We start from the raw sequence: 17764 nt of genomic DNA, 5'->3' as shown, positions 1-17764 counted from the left end.
TCCCGTCTGCCGAAATGTACATCACATAGGATATGATGAGATTTATATCTTCACCGACAGGATATCCGTCACAGTTGTGATGGAGTAAGCTGTCCACCAAGATCTAGATCAGGTCCAGAGTGACGTCATTAATTGTTTTTTCCAAAACCATTTTTGATATTCCAGCTGTCTCGAGTCCTTTCTCAAAGGCCAAATTGCTACTGCACCCAGCTCAGTCTGCCAAGCTGGTCTTTGTGGCTGCTTCTCCTCTTTTCTTACAGCCGTGCATAGGAGACCTCTTCCTCTCTCAGCCAGACCATCTGCTGTTGCATAAAATGCTGAAAACCTGCCTTTTGACAGCCACTATCTAAATTGTCTGCTAGGTGAGGCGGATAAGCCCACAGCAAGGATGTGCGTCTGGGTAATCACACGGGTTACAAGCATCACATTCATTCATTAAGAATAAGTGTGACATAACTTGTTACAAATCCCACTGTTTTCATGCAAGGTGAAAAACTTAGCAACCTTCAGGATGATATTCTGCCTCTCCTCTCCCTCACTCTCTGGTTTCTGCAATCGAATGTCTACCAGATTACTTACTATTCTTTGTACGTCTTATCATGTTTGAGATGCAGCTCCTAAAAGAGAAACAGTCTCCGTAAAGGACTGCAACTCTTATTGGACCAAGGTGCTCGCTTTATCAAATTTCCAAAAATTGACAATATTTATTTGTTTCTTCTGCAGATCATCTGAAACTCTATGACTTCCAGCCAGTCAAGATATTTACCTTTATCCACAATGTGACGTTAAGGTATTTCCTATCACTTGTGCAGTAAATGATGATACATTACGAACACTAAAGTCCTCTGAAACATGCTGATACAAAATAAACAAGACTTTTGAAGCGCAGGCATTGAAAAAAGCTAGAGAGAGGATTCTACTCACCACCGTGTTCCCTTCCACGGCGGCCATCTTGAACGGCGTAAGCCCCTGATTGTTCGTCATCATGTCTAGATACTGCCCATCCTCCCCCTTGTCATAGGAAAGGATAAGGTCATACATCTGACAGGCAAAGGTCTTGTTTGGCTGCAGTGTCAGGATATGAAGCACAGTATTGCCTGAGGACAGTGACAGGGATGTAATGAAAGGAGAAACAGAAGTGAGTAGAGGATGCATCCAACCGCTATTAATAACTTTCTAAGGCTCTAAATAGTTTTGCCCTTTTTGAAAAATTTGAATTATTTATAATGACACTGACATAACATGGTGAGGTCTTAACTCAAATGGAATACCCTCCAACTGATGCCCATATGAGTAATTAATGAACAACATTTTTAATCACTAAGCAATGTTTTCAAATTCAATATATTGCTAAGTCTAAGCATTTTTAATAATTTGTAAATGTTTGCTCATTTAAGAATTTTTACTAGGATGTTCTTCTTCATTTAGAAATATCTAAAAGGTTAAGCAAATATGGTATGAACAGCATATATACATAAAATGTTTACATGTATTATTGTTACTATACAGATATTAACATTTCTCTTGAATAAAAGCATTGATGTTTGAAGCTCCCTGAATCAGTTCCAAGTTTAATGTACAATCACCAATATTTAGCCAAAACAAATTTGATCTGGCCATAGGTTCAGTGCTTCACCCAAACACAAATGTGCCTAGGGTTTAGATGTAAACTTCTTTCCATTATAGCAGAGGGTTTGCGATTGGTTGGTGGAGATTGAGGAGGGTTCAGTTCATTCAGACTAAGTGCATGCACAGACAACTGTTGCCATGACTAGGGTGAAGAGCAACTCAGAAGTGTGTGCAAATCTTCAGTCCAACAAGCACAGCATGAATGCAAGCGCTCTGAAGGCGGGACCCCAAAGTTACAGGATTCGGGTATCTTTAATATTTGCAAATACTTAGGAGACCAGGCGTTCCTTATTACCTTTGCACAGGGAATTGTCTATCCTAAAATATGTTTATTTGTTTTAAATATGCGCTGTATTTCACACCTCCTTTATGGTAGAGCTTAAAGCAAGGTATTTTAACACTGATGCTCTTGTGATAATGAATGAGATTACATTCCTTGTGCTGACAATTCCAATCCACTGTCAATCACAACACTATGTATACAGATTACACTCAGTTATCCTAATAGATTCTTATAATTTCTTACCAAGACAATCCTGCATTCTAATGTTGCATCCTTTGTCAATAAGCAATCGGACAATCTCCTCATGTCCTACGCAAGCGGCAAAGGATAGAATATGCTCACCTGCAGAGGAAGCCAGGAAATACATTAAAAACAGCCTAGAGGTGCAGGGCAAAGCATTATTCTAAAACAAACAGATCTGTAATAAAATGATGATGAAAGAACCCAACAAAAGTGGGGCAATCTACCAACAAATGGTGCTAAAAACACTGAAAACTGGTGCAAAGTACCTCCAACAAAGGTCAAATGTAGTTTTATTTCAGTTAATAAAAACCATAATATATTGCATAGATAAAAACATTAAAAAGTATACTAGTATATTGTGAGTCAATTTTTAACAATTTCATTTAAACATCACAGAAGTTCTTCTTGTACTCTGTTTAGATACAATCGCTATGGAGCCATCTTTACATTACATTCATCAGACCTTTTGCAGTTGGTAGCTGTTTTGCTTGGAGATAACATTTGATGAAAGCTGCTATTATTTGTGGGGACTCCCCTTTCATACAGAATAATAAAGCGTACAGACATGATCTATTAACATACTTATTAAAAAATATTTTCAGTAAAATTGTTTTTTCTGTTAATAGGATCGGGCAGATCGATAACATGTGAGTCAAACTTTCTCCATACCTCTAACAAAACAACCTTAACACAAGCAAACAAGGCCAATTTACCAAGCACCCTATGAAGTAAAGAGGGGGAGCCCTAAGCCTTATAAGAAACAGCAACATCTCACCTAACAGTCATGTCTTTTGAAAGTTGACTAGCTATATTAACAGCTCATGCCATTGTATTTCCACACTACACTCATTCATGCTAAGATCATAACATCTAAAAATGAGGTTTCAAAAACCTGAGACTACAAGCAAATAATGTCCTTGTACCTGCATCATAGAACTGCAAACCAAACCTTAACAAAACTATTGTTGCCTAGTATAAAAGCCAACTTTAACTAAACAAGGTTGGCAGTTCAACCCCTTATCCTATGATTAGTTCATCAAGCCAAGAGATATGCTTGGTTTGCCGTAACTCTGATGATTGAATAAAGACAGATGAAAAAACCTAGAAATTGGGATATAATAGAATGTCAATAATATGCAGACTTCTTTCACATTTCCCAGCTCCCGCCCGAGGTGAACAAAACGTGTAAAAGAACAATGTTAGTCAAAGCATCATTTCTACAAGCATATTTAGAAATTCAATGAAAATCAAAAACTCACAAGGGTCGAAGCATTCCAGGCTTTTACGACAATGATAGACTATAGAAAGGATTAACATCTAAATTAATTGTAGAAAAGGATATTATGTCTCCTAAAACTCTGGCATGCGATAGCCCACTTTAACCCAAGTTTGTTATCCCAGATCTAAGAATTCAGGTTTAAATAACAATATGGATCTCCCATTGATCATACATTTACAGACTTGGTTAAATACTAGAAACTGATCTCTTCAGTAGTTTCTTCTTCCTTTAGCACCATCTGTATGAATAGTACAGATGTTCACCAATCTCTACTGCATAACTTTCATGAGTAACCACAGACCCATCACCTGCTTAATAATGTCCTCCGAGCTGACTTTGGAAAAGACTCCTTCAACCTACTCGTACACTCCTGCCACAACTTACCAAAGGATCACAACTTTCTGGAATGTGTCTCACTGTCCTAACTAGGGAGGTCAAGCTTGGATCAGGTCTCTCAGTCCAACACTGTCATGCGAACGCTAAATAACCAAACACAAAAGTCCTGAAAGACATGAGGACATTCAACTTGAAAATGCATTACAGAAAATAAACCTCCTTTCTAAAGATCCTTGATGGAACACTCCTCAGAACTTCAAGAGAACCATGGCTATCTGCTGTAAAGAGCAGATCCTTTGATGTAGGGTAGGTCTGCTACAGTCTTCTTCACAGATGTTCCCAGAATATTAATGTTGCAATTATACACTTTAGGCTGTCTAACAAACTCCGGCACATTTTCTCTAACCATGTAGGCCAGAATTATTTGCTGGTGTCAATCTGCTGAAGCTTTGCTGCAACATGCTTTGAGGGACTACACGCTTCAGAGCCATCCACCTCAAAGGTCTGTAAACATCATGCCAATCTGAACTGAGCTCTGAAAAGCCAAGGGAAATGCAATGGAGCCCTCATATCACTAGGTTTCACAGCCCACAAAAGGCATTGCTTGAAGTAGTAGGTTAACAGGAGAGAAAGGTGCTGGTCATCCTTTCACTAAAGCATTTTACTCCAAACCAGAACCTCTTGGGTTTATTGACCCTGATGCCTTTGGTCACGTACTATCATTAACAACTATGTACTATCATGTGAACACGTACCCCGTTCTGACTTGGTATTTGGAGGCACCAGGTGCTCTTCTCAGCAGTGCCTCAACACTTCATGAGGCCTTGTGGTAGCCGTAATAATCCCTCACAGTACATCATTCAGACAGACAGGGAAGCTTTCAACATTATGTCCATTCTTTTCAGTCACTAATCATCTCCAGCCAACTGGCCCATAAAGCTGAAGTGTGGAAAAGCAGTGTCTACACACAGCCTTTTTGGGTACATTTTGGAGTGGAAGTGTTATTGACAAATTTGCTATTAAAGGCAGACCAAATCAAAAGCTCAGCTTTATCATCCTTAAGCATAATTCTCCATAAATACCTAAACATTTTAGGGGACACCTGTGAAAGGTGAAAGGACACATTTTCTTTACTCGTCTCCCCCGTCGAACATCAACCTAAATCCTCTCTCATTGAAAGAGAGGAGAAGATGTATATGAACCATTTTTAGAGAACCCCTTGTTTACCTCTGTGATTTGATCAAAACATACTGTCCTGATGAAGGTGGAATTAAATTAAACACACCGAAACGTGCATCGACAGACAACAAGGGAATCCCATATATGACAACATACCAGTGGAAAGCTTGTTCTTTGATTGATTTTTACCTCTGTAGTCACGACTCAGTGTTTGTCATTCTAAACATTTGGAGTTTCCTGGATATATTTCTTTCCTTTTGTGTATGAGTGTATGGTGTGTATGAGACAATTATGGCAGATATTATGAATGATGGATGTTTGTTTCTTTGGGGTTCGTGGTATTGAATGTTATTGTTATTCTGTTATTAACTGCTTGGTATTTTTGTAAAATTGTAAATAATATGATTTACCTTTGTACCATGTTTGTTCTATATATTGTAAAATGAACCAATGTTTTTATATGTATTTAAAAATGAAAGTTGACTAGGCAAACAAAAAAATATTTTTGTCCCTTCTAAAATTTGACATCTTGAAATATTGAAAAAATAATAAAAAATCAGATATAACTATTTTTATATACGTATCTATCCCGAGGGGTTTTTATCATACCCGCTCTTTACATGAACCTAATGGAGGCACCTTAAAAATTTGTTTAGGTCCGACAAGAGTCCTTTTTATTGTTAATTGTTCTTTCCCCCCTACTCTTGGACCTCATACGTACTCTGGGGGGTACATTTTGTGAGAAGTTAGCCTGGCATATGATGTCACTAGTTCTAGTGGCACTTTGCACCAGTCTAAATCGACCCTTATTGATGGTGGTTATAAAGTCAACCTTATAGACAAGCTATCCTAGTGGTAGCATGGACCAGCAGTCTTAGGCTAAGACTTCGAAGAGCATGAGAAGCCAGTGGTTTTACCAATTATAGTCCCTTGAATACCAAATGACAGGACACCACACAAGGTATTTATCAAATATATATGTATTTATTTCTAACACAACCCCTCTGCACTCTTTATGAGGTCAGAGGTAAAAGTACATCACAAGTTACTTAATTAGCATTTGATAAGCTATTTCCAGCGTGAGCGCTATTCTGGTAGCGCTTGTTTGTGGCGGCTCCTGCTTTTTAAAGTTCCTTGTTTTTTGCATTTTCGTTAATTTTGTTTTGGCATTTAATCCTTGCTTTTATCAGCCTGGCCTCTCATACCCCCACCTCTGCCATCACACTTGCACTCTAATTTGGCTAGCTCACCGCGTTTTGCGGGTCCCTCGCCCCTGTCTCGTGGCGGCCATCTTAGGTGAGTGGGTTGGGTGCGTGAGCAAGTCCTCTCTCTAGCTTGCTCTGAGAGTACTTAGATAGGCTAATTTGGCAGCGCGCCCTATTTCCAGCGTGAGCGCTATTCTGGTAGCGCTTGTTTGTGGCAGCTCCTGCTTTTTAAAGTTCCCGTTTTTTGCATTTTCGTTAATTTTGTTTTGGCATTTAATCCTTGCTTTTATCAGCCTGGCCGCTCATACCCCCACCTCTGCCATCACACTTGCACTCTAATTTGGCTAGCTCACCGCGTTTTGCGGGTCCCTCGCCCCTGTCTCGTGGCGGCCATCTTAGGTGAGTGGGTTGGGTGCGTGAGCAAGTCCTCTCTCTAGCTTGCTCTGAGAGTACTTAGATAGCCATGCTGACGCGCAGCGGGCACGCGCAGCGGGGACGCCGGACTGACGCCGGAGTTACGCCAGAGTTCAGCCCGTCTGTGCCCGTCCGGGCCCAGACGGGCCCAGACGGGCTCAGGGCTAAACCTTATGCCCGACACACTGGAACTCCCGCACTCGAGTATTGTTTATAGGAGGGAGGAACTCATGGCCTGGCGGTCCCTGACATTTTCCACTTGTAGATTCTCCCACGAAGGAGGACTACCGTTCCTGCCTTGCGGGACATGTACTGTGGGTCAGGATTCGGCCCTTGATAAATCGGTGCTCTCCATTGCTTCGTTGAATTGTCGGTCTTTACCCAGTCATGCCACCGAAATTAACTCCCTTATTCTGGACCACAGGTTGGATGTGTTATTTTTAACAGAGACCTGGATTTCCTCCAGCTCGGGCCCCGACATGGTTAGAGCTCTTCCTCCTGGTTTTCTTAATTCACATCTGGATAGGCCTGTGGGGCGGGGAGGAGGAATTGCCATCCTTTATAGGGACTCACTAGTCTGTAAGACCCAGGACGGAGGAATAAGCGATTGTGAGAGCTGTCAGTTCTCCCTTCGCTTGTCACCCACTGCGTCCATGACGGGCCTTTTGATCTATCGTCCCCTGGGGACCTTGGGAAATTTTCTTAACTCCTTCCTAGAATCAGCTGCCCTCCTTGCTTCCTCCACTGGTAACTTTGTAGTCTTAGGTGATCTTAACATCCACTTCGACGACCCTTCCAATCCCCTGGGAGCAGATCTGCAAGGCGATCTCAAAGCTTTTGGGATCAACTTGGCTAATTCGGGTGCTACACATGGGAGTGCATTCGGAGAAGATACACGGACTCCTCTGAGCCGGCGTCTCCCGTTATACTAAGTTACCGCGAGTGTTACCAGCGCAGACACACGGACTCCCCCTGAGCCGGCGTCTCTTGGCTAGTCCAGTTCGGGCGGCCACTAATATAACGACCTGTGAGGCGTTTTTGTTACATATACCCCTGTGCAACGTCTTTTGTCCTGAAGATGGTCCTCCGGATCTTTATGACCAACATGAACCGAAACGTCGACGCCTAAACACCTTTTATACAACCATACTGTATATATTCACTTGAAACAATACTGTGTGAATTAGGGTGCACATACAAGATTGTGCATGTGGTCCTTTCATTGTGTCCACATTATGTGGTAAAGGTGTCGTACACCACCCTATGATTTGTGATATTTGACGTCGGTGGTTTACTGTTGCCAGATTTTTGGATTTCTGTATAAAAAGTGATAAATATTTAAAACTATAAAAAATAAAAATATATTTTTGATACTATTCACTTTTTGTTGTTGTTGAAACCCCTTGGTTACCCTCCTGAATTGAGTGATCATAGTTATGACACTGTTGATTTAAAAATTTATACTGTGAATGATTCCTACCTGGACATTTAGCTTATATTATTATACACATGGGAAGGGCCACTTGTTGGACCCAATATTTTCAAACTCGGATTGCCTTAAAGTACTACCAGCGCTGGCTCTGCCTTGGACAGACCATTTTATGGTGCCTGCCCAGTGGCAGTTTGATGTCCCAGTCACATCGGCCCCCAGGGTATACACCGTGGAAAGAGCCTGGTCCAGGCTCCCAGTGGACTCCTGGGTGATACATCTGGAGGCGTCTCGACCTCCCCTTGTTTCCAATCCGTTAGTTGTCGATGAGAATTTAAACATCTGGCTCCCCAACTCGCTTGATGCTCTCCTCCCCAAGAAGAAACAACTCACCAGGGGTAAGAGAGTGGGATCTGCGCCCTGGTATACATCTGAGCTGAGAATATTGAGGAAGGGCTGCAAGAGGCTGGAACGGACCTGGAGGAAAGATTGGAGCGAAACGAGCCGGAGAGAATATCGGGCAGCTCTTAGTACCTACAAATCTGCTATTCGGGTAGCCAAATCTGTGTTCTTTGAGGAGAGAATAGGCTCTGCGGCCAACTCCTCAAAAGAGTCGTTTAGGGTCATTAAAGAACTCCTTAAAACTCCCGAACCTCAGGTCATTCACGACGACCCTCGTGAGAAATGTTCAGAACTTGCCTCCTTCTTTAAAACCAAAATAGACAACATCTTGGCATCTCTCCCCCGGCTTGACGAGGAGACTCCCTCTGGTGGTAACCCAGAGTCTCAGCACAGGGTGCGGACAGCGGAGTTGGTTTCTTTCGGCCCCGTCACTGTGGAAGAAGTCCTTACAGTCTTGACGTCCATGAAAAGTGGTTCCCCAAAAGACCCTGCTCCAATGAAATATCTTAAGCAGGTAGCCCCCACCATCGGCGGCCCAGTGACGGACCTTATAAACCTATCCCCCGCCCAAGGAGTGGTGCCCCCTAGTTGGAAGGGAGCGGTTGTCAAGGCCCTCTTGAAGAAGCCTAACCTTGACCCCGCCGACCTTGCCAACTTTAGGCCCATTTCCCTGCTCCCCGGCCTCAGCAAGGTGGCGGAGAAGCAGGTGAACAACCGCCTATCGGGCTTCCTGGACTCCAACTCACTTTTGGGTGACCCCCAAACGGGCTTTCGCCCCGGTCAGGGGACTGATACTGCCTTGCTGGCAGTCGTGGAGAATGCCAGGAGCATTTTGGATTCAGGGGGATCGGTGGCAGTGATCCTCCTGGACCTCAGTGCGGCATTCGACACCGTAGACCATCAGGTGCTTCTCCAACGGCTGTCGGGGGTGGGGGTCTCCGGGATGGCCCTGAAGTGATTTGCGTCCTTTTTGGAAGGCCGGACGTTTGAGGTGTGGGAAGGCCACGAGAAATCATCATCGGTCCCTCTCCAGTGTGGTGTGCCACAGGGCTCATCGTTGAGCCCTACTTTATTTAACATTTACATGGCCCCCCTGGAGAGTGTGATACTGCCCCTGGGTATCAAGATTATCAGCTATGCTGATGATACTCAGCTGGTGGTAGGGCTTCCCCAGTCGGCTCACCATCCCGACCGGCTGCACACGTGTTTGGATAAGATCTTCACGTGGATGTGCAGCTCAGCACTCAAGCTGAACGGCTCCAAAACGGAACTGATGATGTTGGGGAACTCCCCTCCCTCCTTATCACCGAGCAGTTGGCCTAGCTGTCTGGGAGCGGCGCCCACCCCCAAACAGGAGATCAAGAGCTTGGGGGTGTGGTTGGAGCAGGACCTCTCCTTCAAGACACACGCTAAAAAGACCGCAGGCGTGTGTTTCGGCCTGCTCCGGTCAGCCCGGAAGATCTTACCTCTCCTCCCAGAGGCCTCCAGGAGGCTACTCATTCAAGGGGTCATCATCTCTCGGCTGGACTTCAGTAACGCGTTGTTTCTGGGGGCACCGGAGTCCACCCTAAATAAGCTGCAGCAAGTGCAGAATGCGGCCGCTAGGCTTCTGATGGAACTCCCCAGGCGTCAGTCAGCTCGCCCTGCGCTGAAGGCGCTCCACTGGCTCCCTGTCAGAGAGAGGGTGAGATTCAAGGCACTCTGTATGGCCTACAAAATCTTGCAGGGGAAAGGCCCTCCTATCCTACGGGATATGGTTCGACCCTATAAGGCCCCCCGCTCCCTCCGCTCTGACCATCAACATCTGCTGCAGGTTACGAGGGTAAGGAAGGCAAGAACTGGTGGCAGAAGATTCTCTATTAACGTGGCCACCCTGTGGAACTCCCTTCCCCTGTACCTGCGCGCGGAAACTAGCTGCTTACGCTTCCGCAAACTTTTAAAAACTCATCTGTTCCCTGCCTAATTCCGGTGTCTCGTGTTATGGCGTCTCTCTCTGGATGAGCGCGGGGATGCCCAAGGGTAACCAGGCGCGATATAAAACTCTTTAATAATAATAATAATAATAATAATAATAATAATAATAAGTTGCACAATACAGTTTTGCCCTAGGGGCCTCACACACCATATGTTAAAATAGTGGTATAAGAACCACAACAGAAGCAGTGAGTAGGCCTAGGGAATCGCTGGGGCTACACTAAACAACCAAAGGTTAGGAAGGAGGAGGCCCACGGGAGACGCGTGCAGTGTCTAAACACAGCTGCGGGTTACCATTGACTTATAATGGAGAACGTAAAAGTTACAAAGTTACAGTTTAAGGGCACTTCCGGATGGACTACGACAAAACCCCTTTCGACTAGGACACTTCGAGATTCAAGACCCATGAGAGCACCGGAGTACTCGTGTTACCTCACCCAGGGAAGCCGGGTGTATAGGGGCCTTTTGGTGTCGGGTTTCGTCAATGTTTTCAATGGAGATCTGCAAAGAAGTGTTGCAGGCGTCCGTAGGAAAAGTGTCTGGGTGGATCCGAGGGTTTGCTCGAAGATCTGAAGTACATTAACCCCTTAAGTGCTGCCTCGGTGCATTGGCCGACGGCAGCACTACCTCCCCAGTGCTGCGCACGACCATTGGACGTCCATTCAGCACTAGTTCCAATGGACAGCGCAGCACTTGGGAGGCATGTTTAATAGCATCTATGAGGTTAAAGCAGAGGGGACAGAGTCTGGGTCACTAGCCAGTGACCAGGAAGGTACCAGGAAGGAACCAGGCGATGTTGAGTCGATTTCAAGTGAAGATGTGAAGCTTGTCTCTACAGCCACCCACGAGAACCAGGAGGTGTCAACGATGACCAGGAACTGGATTCAATCTGTCCCATAAAGGATCTGGTTGACTGCGGTGTCAGTATCCGGATTGGACCCAACAAGCCTTGGCAAACACAATCCATGCAGGAAGAGAAGATTGGCTTCGAGTCAGACTAGCAAGGTCTGGGGAGCTCCTTCATTGCAGGAAAGCTGGAGCAAGTCTGGAGCAACCAGGAAAGCAGTTTGGTTTTAAAAGAAAGCCTTTGGAGGGCTAACTAGCCAGCGGGCTAGCAACCGGGAAGACGCGTCAAGCTGAAATGCAAGAGCAGGCCCCACGCGGCACTCGTGGAGTGTAGAGGGTTGAGCTTCAATGCAAATGGCGCTCGGGTCTGGGGCTTCTCATACCCCAATGCACAACTGTGAGTGTACCTCGGGAGTCGAGCAATTAGCAAAATGCAGGATGTCCAGGGTGTCCGGTTCCACGTCTCTCGTGTCCGCCATGGGTCTCAGCTTTGCTGTGGATGTGGGTCGGAGTCAGCGAAGTTTAGAAGTCCAGTTCCTGTGTTGCTGAGTCTTCAAGTTCCGGCAGGAGCATCGACAAAGCAGAATGGCAAGTTACTGGTGGTGCCTGTTTGCACAGAGTGGTCACTCCTTGACCACAAGGGAGATGCCTTCAGTATTCTAGTCAAAATAGAACATCAAAGGTCCAAGAGTTCTGTATCAAAGTTTCGTTCCAGGATAATCTAAAGTCCTGGGGGCACAGCTCCTATACTTATACTAAGAAAAGGGGCTGGATTACCTGCTTGGTCCCTCCTATGGGTGGACCTTGGAAGGGGGTGGTTACACCCCTTTCCCTTTGTCCAGTTTCACACCAGAGCGGGGCTGGAGTGCCCCAGCAACTGGTTTGCACCGGGCTATGCATGGCGCACCTTGTGTGCCCCAGGCAGTGTCTGTAAAAGCCTCTTTCAATGCAGCCCTCCCTGCTCCAATGCACTAAAGCCTGTCTGGGGGGGTGCCAGCACCTCGCCTGACAGGAAACCTATTGTCCAGGCCTCACCTGCCAGAGTTTCGTCCATCAGCAGGAGGTCAGACTCGTGTCTGTGGCAGCAGCAACCATTTTGTGATGCTGAGGCTCTGTTTAACTTTAACCTGGTAAAGCAGTACTTACATGTCTTCTCCCTCTAAGAGGGTGGAATGCTACCCCCGCCACCAGAACTGGTGGGGGGGGGGTAGTATTCCAAAGTGTTTGACACCTTACACAACATGTTTTGATAAAGCCAACCCAAAGTTAGCATTAACCGCGAGGATTATAATGCACTTAAGAGTATATGGTATGGCTATATCATAGAACGGCTATAAGGAGATGGTTCCGAATGCTGCAGAGGGGGCTCAGCTCATTGCCCTGCACCCTCTCACATAAAACCAAGCACTCTGCCTTCAGGATTGTCAAGGCCTGCCATAGGAGTGACTTATAGGTGCATATGTGTCTACATATAAGGTAGATATAGTTATACTATATCTAAATAAGGGGTGATTACACCACCTTACCCAAGCTGAGTGATCAGCCTGTGGTGTCAGTTTGGTGGGCCAGCCAGGGGTGGCATAAAACATGCTGCAGCCCCTGATAGGCCTTGGATGCACCTATGCCCTGGGTACCTATGGTACACTGTACAGGGACTCACAAGGGTGACCCAGTAACCAATCTGGTGTGTACCTAAAGTACATGGAGTCCATTTTACAGTGGGAGCAAATAGCCTGGAGCCCTAAATAGCAGAATCCCAGGCCAACTAAGTCGAAAACCAGCAAAACACTAGACAAAAAGTTGGGATAACCATAAATTCAGATATCCACCTTCCTACACGATTCTCTCATAAAGGTTTATATGGCCCATCCAGAGCCCTTGAGGATGAAGTGGAAATAGACAAAACGGAAGCAGCTGGACAAATGAGGAGTAACTGCATGAGAGGGCTTCGCAAGGATGCTGTACCCCTGTCCCTTTTCTGAAGATGTCAAGTGACTATCCCCACAAGCAAGGCTACTATAATTGTCTTCATCAATATCAGAGAGACTTAAGAACTTCAAGCTTAAGGATCCTCTAGCTGAAAACTCTTACCAAAATAGATGAGGTTGTGAGAGCTGAGTTTGAAGAATGTTCCAATGGCTCGTGGAAGACAAACATTGGCTCCCCTGTTGATCAGCAGCTCCACCAGATTCAAGTTTTGGTTCACCACAGCAATGTGCAGTGGTGTCTGTCCTGCAACAAACCAACAGAGGCGGTGGTTACAAATGAATATTTGAAAGTTCCTGCATTAAGTACCAAACATGAGAAATGACAACATAGATGGAACAGCACTCTACCTGGCTGCAAGTTTGATCCAAGAGGATATTTGAAGGTGAGTCTGGAGAATGATTTCCCATTCACACGGTTGGGAAAAAGGTCACAACTGTTAATTTTTACACGTCTTTGCTAGGCAAAAAAGTTTCCCACAAAAAAGAGTTTGGTGGAAGAATATTTCACTGAACTGCTTCTAATGTAAGAAAGTAACCACTTTTGCAAGATAATTTGATGGCTTTTTACAATTGTTTTAAATGTTGCCACGTTCTTGATATTAAACAAGCTTGTAAGGTTTGAATGTTAAATAGCTATTGATACACATTAAAAAAAGATGCTCAACATCACACACCCATGGTTAGTGGGTAGCAAGGACATTATTTAATGAGGAAAGAAAGTTCTTTTCAACAAAAACCATGGTTCACATCACATAGAAGTTTGGATTGAATCTTACTGGTGATGGGAAGCTAGTTCAAGTTGCCTAGCTCTGCCTACTTTCAGACAATGATTAACCACACTTACTCGAACAACAAGAGAGAAAGGGTAAATCAGATTACTCTCACACCCCTTGGAATAATTTATCAAAAACAACTAGAGAGTATCGCCAACTATAATACAAATAGAACACATAAAGGTAGAAGGAGTGAGACGTATACGGGCCGCAGAAGAGTAGAGTCTAGGTGGACAGGTGGGGAGTCGTAGGCCATATAATGCTGACGTGAAGGTTTTTCCCCCACCGCGTGTCCAGGAAGCGGGTAACAGGATAAACCCAATTCCTTAACCCTCAGAGATTAGAGGGTGTGCACCTGAGTTTTCCAGTGCAGTGATTCCAAGTTGGTAAACGCTTTTCAATAGAAAATAATTTTCCTCCTATTTTGAGTAGGTTCCTTAGGGTGTGCCTCCATCTAGGTGAGAATAAACTATTGGTCCTGAGGAATGCTGAGTCAAATACGACTCATAAGCTGAAACATGTCGACCGTTTTTTAGGACATTGGGTTCAAATTGACATAACCCTCATGTGTCCGATTTTTTCACTTTGTTTTTAACTGAGTTCGAATCACACCTCTATTAAAAGTTTTGGTGGAGGGAGTGGTCTATACTCATTTTAATTTGCACTTAATGTTCTGTATCATTGCACATACTAAAAACTGGAACCCGATGAGGACAATTGGCTACCTACATTGTGTGGGTGCCTGAGGGTTCCTTTTTCCTCACTGTGAATACACAACCTTGATTTTGACACAGTCAATGTTTAATTAGTGCACTTACTGGTGGTGGTAATGATTAACCACATCCTTCTGGAAGTTCTGGAACCTGCAGAACATGGGATCCTATTACTAAGGATGAATATAAATCAGCGATGAGGACTTACAAAGCGGCGCGGAAAGCAGCCCAAGCCTCCTTCTTTGATAAAAAAATTAAAGCTGCCTCCAACTCTTCTCGGGAAACCTACAAAATAGTTAAGGAGCTCCTCACTGTACCCAACACTCTCCCAAACCAACTACCCACAACTGACAGATGCAACCAAGTAGCCTGTTTTTTTCAAAATAAAATCATCAAGATCCTACAGTCACTTCCTCCTTTACACGATGACAATCCCCTGACTGCCCCATCAGTCACTGTCAGCGGCCCTACTCTAGACAACTTCAGCTCACTTTCTGAGGACGATTTTGTAAAAACCCTTTCAGATTTGAAAAGTGGCTCCCCTAATGATCCTGCACCCATCCGCATTCTCAAAAAAGTTGGACCCATCATTTCGCACCTGGCCACCAATCTTATTAATGCTTCGTTTAACCAGGGAGTGGTTCCTCCTAATTGGAAACACGCCATTGTTAAAGCTTTGCATAAAAAACCGGGTATGGACCCCACAGATTTGACTAACCTCCGCCCAATTTCACTCCTTCCTGGATTAAGTAAGATAGCAGAGAAGGTAGTTAACAAGCAATTGTCTGCCTTCCTTGAAACCAACAACCTCCTTCGACCCACTCAGACAGGCTTCCGTCCAGGTCAAGGGACGGAAACAGCCCTTTTGAAGGTAGTTGAAGAGGCAAGATGCATCTTGGATTCGGGAGGATCAGTGTTACTGATCCTCCTGGATCTAAGCGCTGCATTTGATACGGTGGACCACAAAACCCTCATTAAACGCCTCCTCGGTCTGGGAGTAAGGGGCACAGCCCTCTGCTGGCTCTCGTCATTCTTAAAAGACAGAACATTTCAGGTTTGTGAAGGAAATGTGCGATCCGACATTCTCCCTCTCCAGTGTGGGGTCCCCCAGGGCTCTTCACTGAGCCCTACTCTTTTCAATATATACATGGCCCCCCTGGATGACGTGGTCTCTCCTTTTGGGATAAAAGCTGTCACATATGCTGACGACACCCAAATGATCGTATCATTTTCCCTGGAAGAGGACAAGATAAAAAATCTCCACGACTGTTTAGAGGGTATTCATGCATGGATGTCCGCCTCAAGGCTTAAGCTCAATGGTTCAAAAACTGAGCTCATGCTGTTGGGAAATAAAATATCTTCTCTTCCATCTGCCATGTGGCCAGCATGCTTAGGTTCTCTCCCACAACCCAAGACTGAATTAAAAAGCCTAGGTTTCTGGCTTGAACAGGACCTTTCCCTCAAAACGCAAGCGAAAAAGACAGCTGGTACTTGTGTGGGGTTACTGCGTTCCATCAGAAAGATCCTCCCTTTACTTCCAGGACCCTCTCAGAAATTGCTCGTTCAAGGTCTAGTCTTATCAAGACTAGATTATTGCAACGCTCTCTTTCTTGCTGCCCCGGAATCCACGATCAACATTCTTCAAAGAACACAGAATGCCGCAGCTAGGATTCTCACTGGGACCTCTCGCAGGGTCTCAGCCAAACCCGCCCTCAAGGCACTACATTGGCTGCCGATCCGCGAAAGGGTCAAATTTAAGGCCCTCTGCACGGCCCATAAAGCTTTGCAAAATCAAGGGCCTCCAATGCTAAAAGACATGATCTTTCCATACAGACCTAATAGGCCCCTGCGCTCAGCTCAAGGTCATCTGGCCACGGTCCATAAAATCAGAAAAGCCCGGACTGGAGGACGCCGTTTTTCGGTCACTGTGGCCACCTCCTGGAATGCTTTGCCATTTCACCTCCGCTCTGAGTCCAATCTTCTGAAATTTCGCAGGCTCCTAAAAACTCACCTCTTCCCGCAATAACTTCTTCTCTTTTCCCCGTCTTTCCCCCTCAGTAGTTCTGCAATATCAGCGCTGGGACGCTTACGGGCAGCCATGCGCTATATAAATCCCAAATTTCATTTCATTTCATTTCATTTCAGAAAAGGAAAAGCATGTACTCCAGGTAGATGGCATACTAGGAGTACAGAGAATAGTCCCTTTTTCAGGATAGGAGAGGTAAAGGCACTATGTTTTTTGCATGGGCACAGCTCTATGCCCTGGGTAAAGTCAACTCACCTTGCTCTCTTCAAGACCAGGTATTTTTTGGAATTTCATCATACCAATACTAAACATCATTCTCTAGTAAAAAGTTTTTTGGCCCAATTTTTCTTCCGCTTCTTACCTTCATAGAGTTCGGATGTCATAGGCTCATTGACAAGATCTGGCGCTGCATCCAGTATGGCCTGTGCAGCCTCAAAACTATCATACAGAGCAGCCACATGGAGGGCGGTCTCTCCCACTGCACCTGCAGATGACAAAGCACATACATGTAACTTGTAGAGAGATGCGTAATAGAAGGAAGAGACAGTGGGGCAGGAGGAGAGAGGGCTAGACTGGAAACCTATATCTGGCAAAAAAGTTCAAACCAGTCCCATCATTCTGGAGGCTGTGACTCAAACAGGGTATGGTGGCTTTGATGATTAGGCCATGGTGACCCATCCAGCTCTGAAACCAGCCCTATAGCCTACCGCCTATGAGCAAAAATAGTGACTACATGGCTCTCAAAAGGTGAATATGTTGCAGTGGCCAATAGGCCACCACCTAACCCAAGCTCTGCAAGAAAAGATGTTCTGAGGTCTTAGGTGAGTCTGGGAAGACCCACTGGGGTTGCACTCTAGTCCACAATCAAAAAGAAAGGCTTCATCCCTATATTTTCATCTCATACTTACATTTTCAATTTTACTGTGACATCTGCTATTTGTTTTAGAGCACTTTTAGGCAATGTTGTTGATAAAATGACAGCTGATCATTATAAAAATTGGTTATTTTCTATACAATAAAAAGAGACAAGCAAACATGGTATAAT

General features: G+C 44.9%; 1 protein-coding gene across 1 annotated transcript in view; it reads right to left on the bottom strand.

The window, feature by feature from the left end:
* The window catches only part of LOC147700596 (transient receptor potential cation channel subfamily V member 6-like), a 256840-nt gene that overhangs the window by 47868 nt on the left and 191208 nt on the right, over positions 1-17764 (bottom strand). Inside the window, exons 3-6 of the mRNA XM_086928456.1 lie at positions 17081-17203; positions 13311-13451; positions 2156-2254; positions 925-1097 (exon numbers count right to left, since the gene is read on the bottom strand). Of these exons, the coding sequence (XP_086784582.1) occupies positions 925-1097; positions 2156-2254; positions 13311-13451; positions 17081-17203 (536 nt within the window). The remainder of the gene's footprint in view (positions 1-924; positions 1098-2155; positions 2255-13310; positions 13452-17080; positions 17204-17764) is intronic.

This window comes from Lissotriton vulgaris, chromosome 7, assembly GCF_964263255.1.
Source record: "Lissotriton vulgaris chromosome 7, aLisVul1.2, whole genome shotgun sequence".
Classification (NCBI taxonomy): Eukaryota; Metazoa; Chordata; class Amphibia; order Caudata; family Salamandridae; genus Lissotriton; species Lissotriton vulgaris.
Note: the sequence above shows the minus strand (reverse complement) of the source record. Positions and strands in the feature narration are given on the sequence as shown.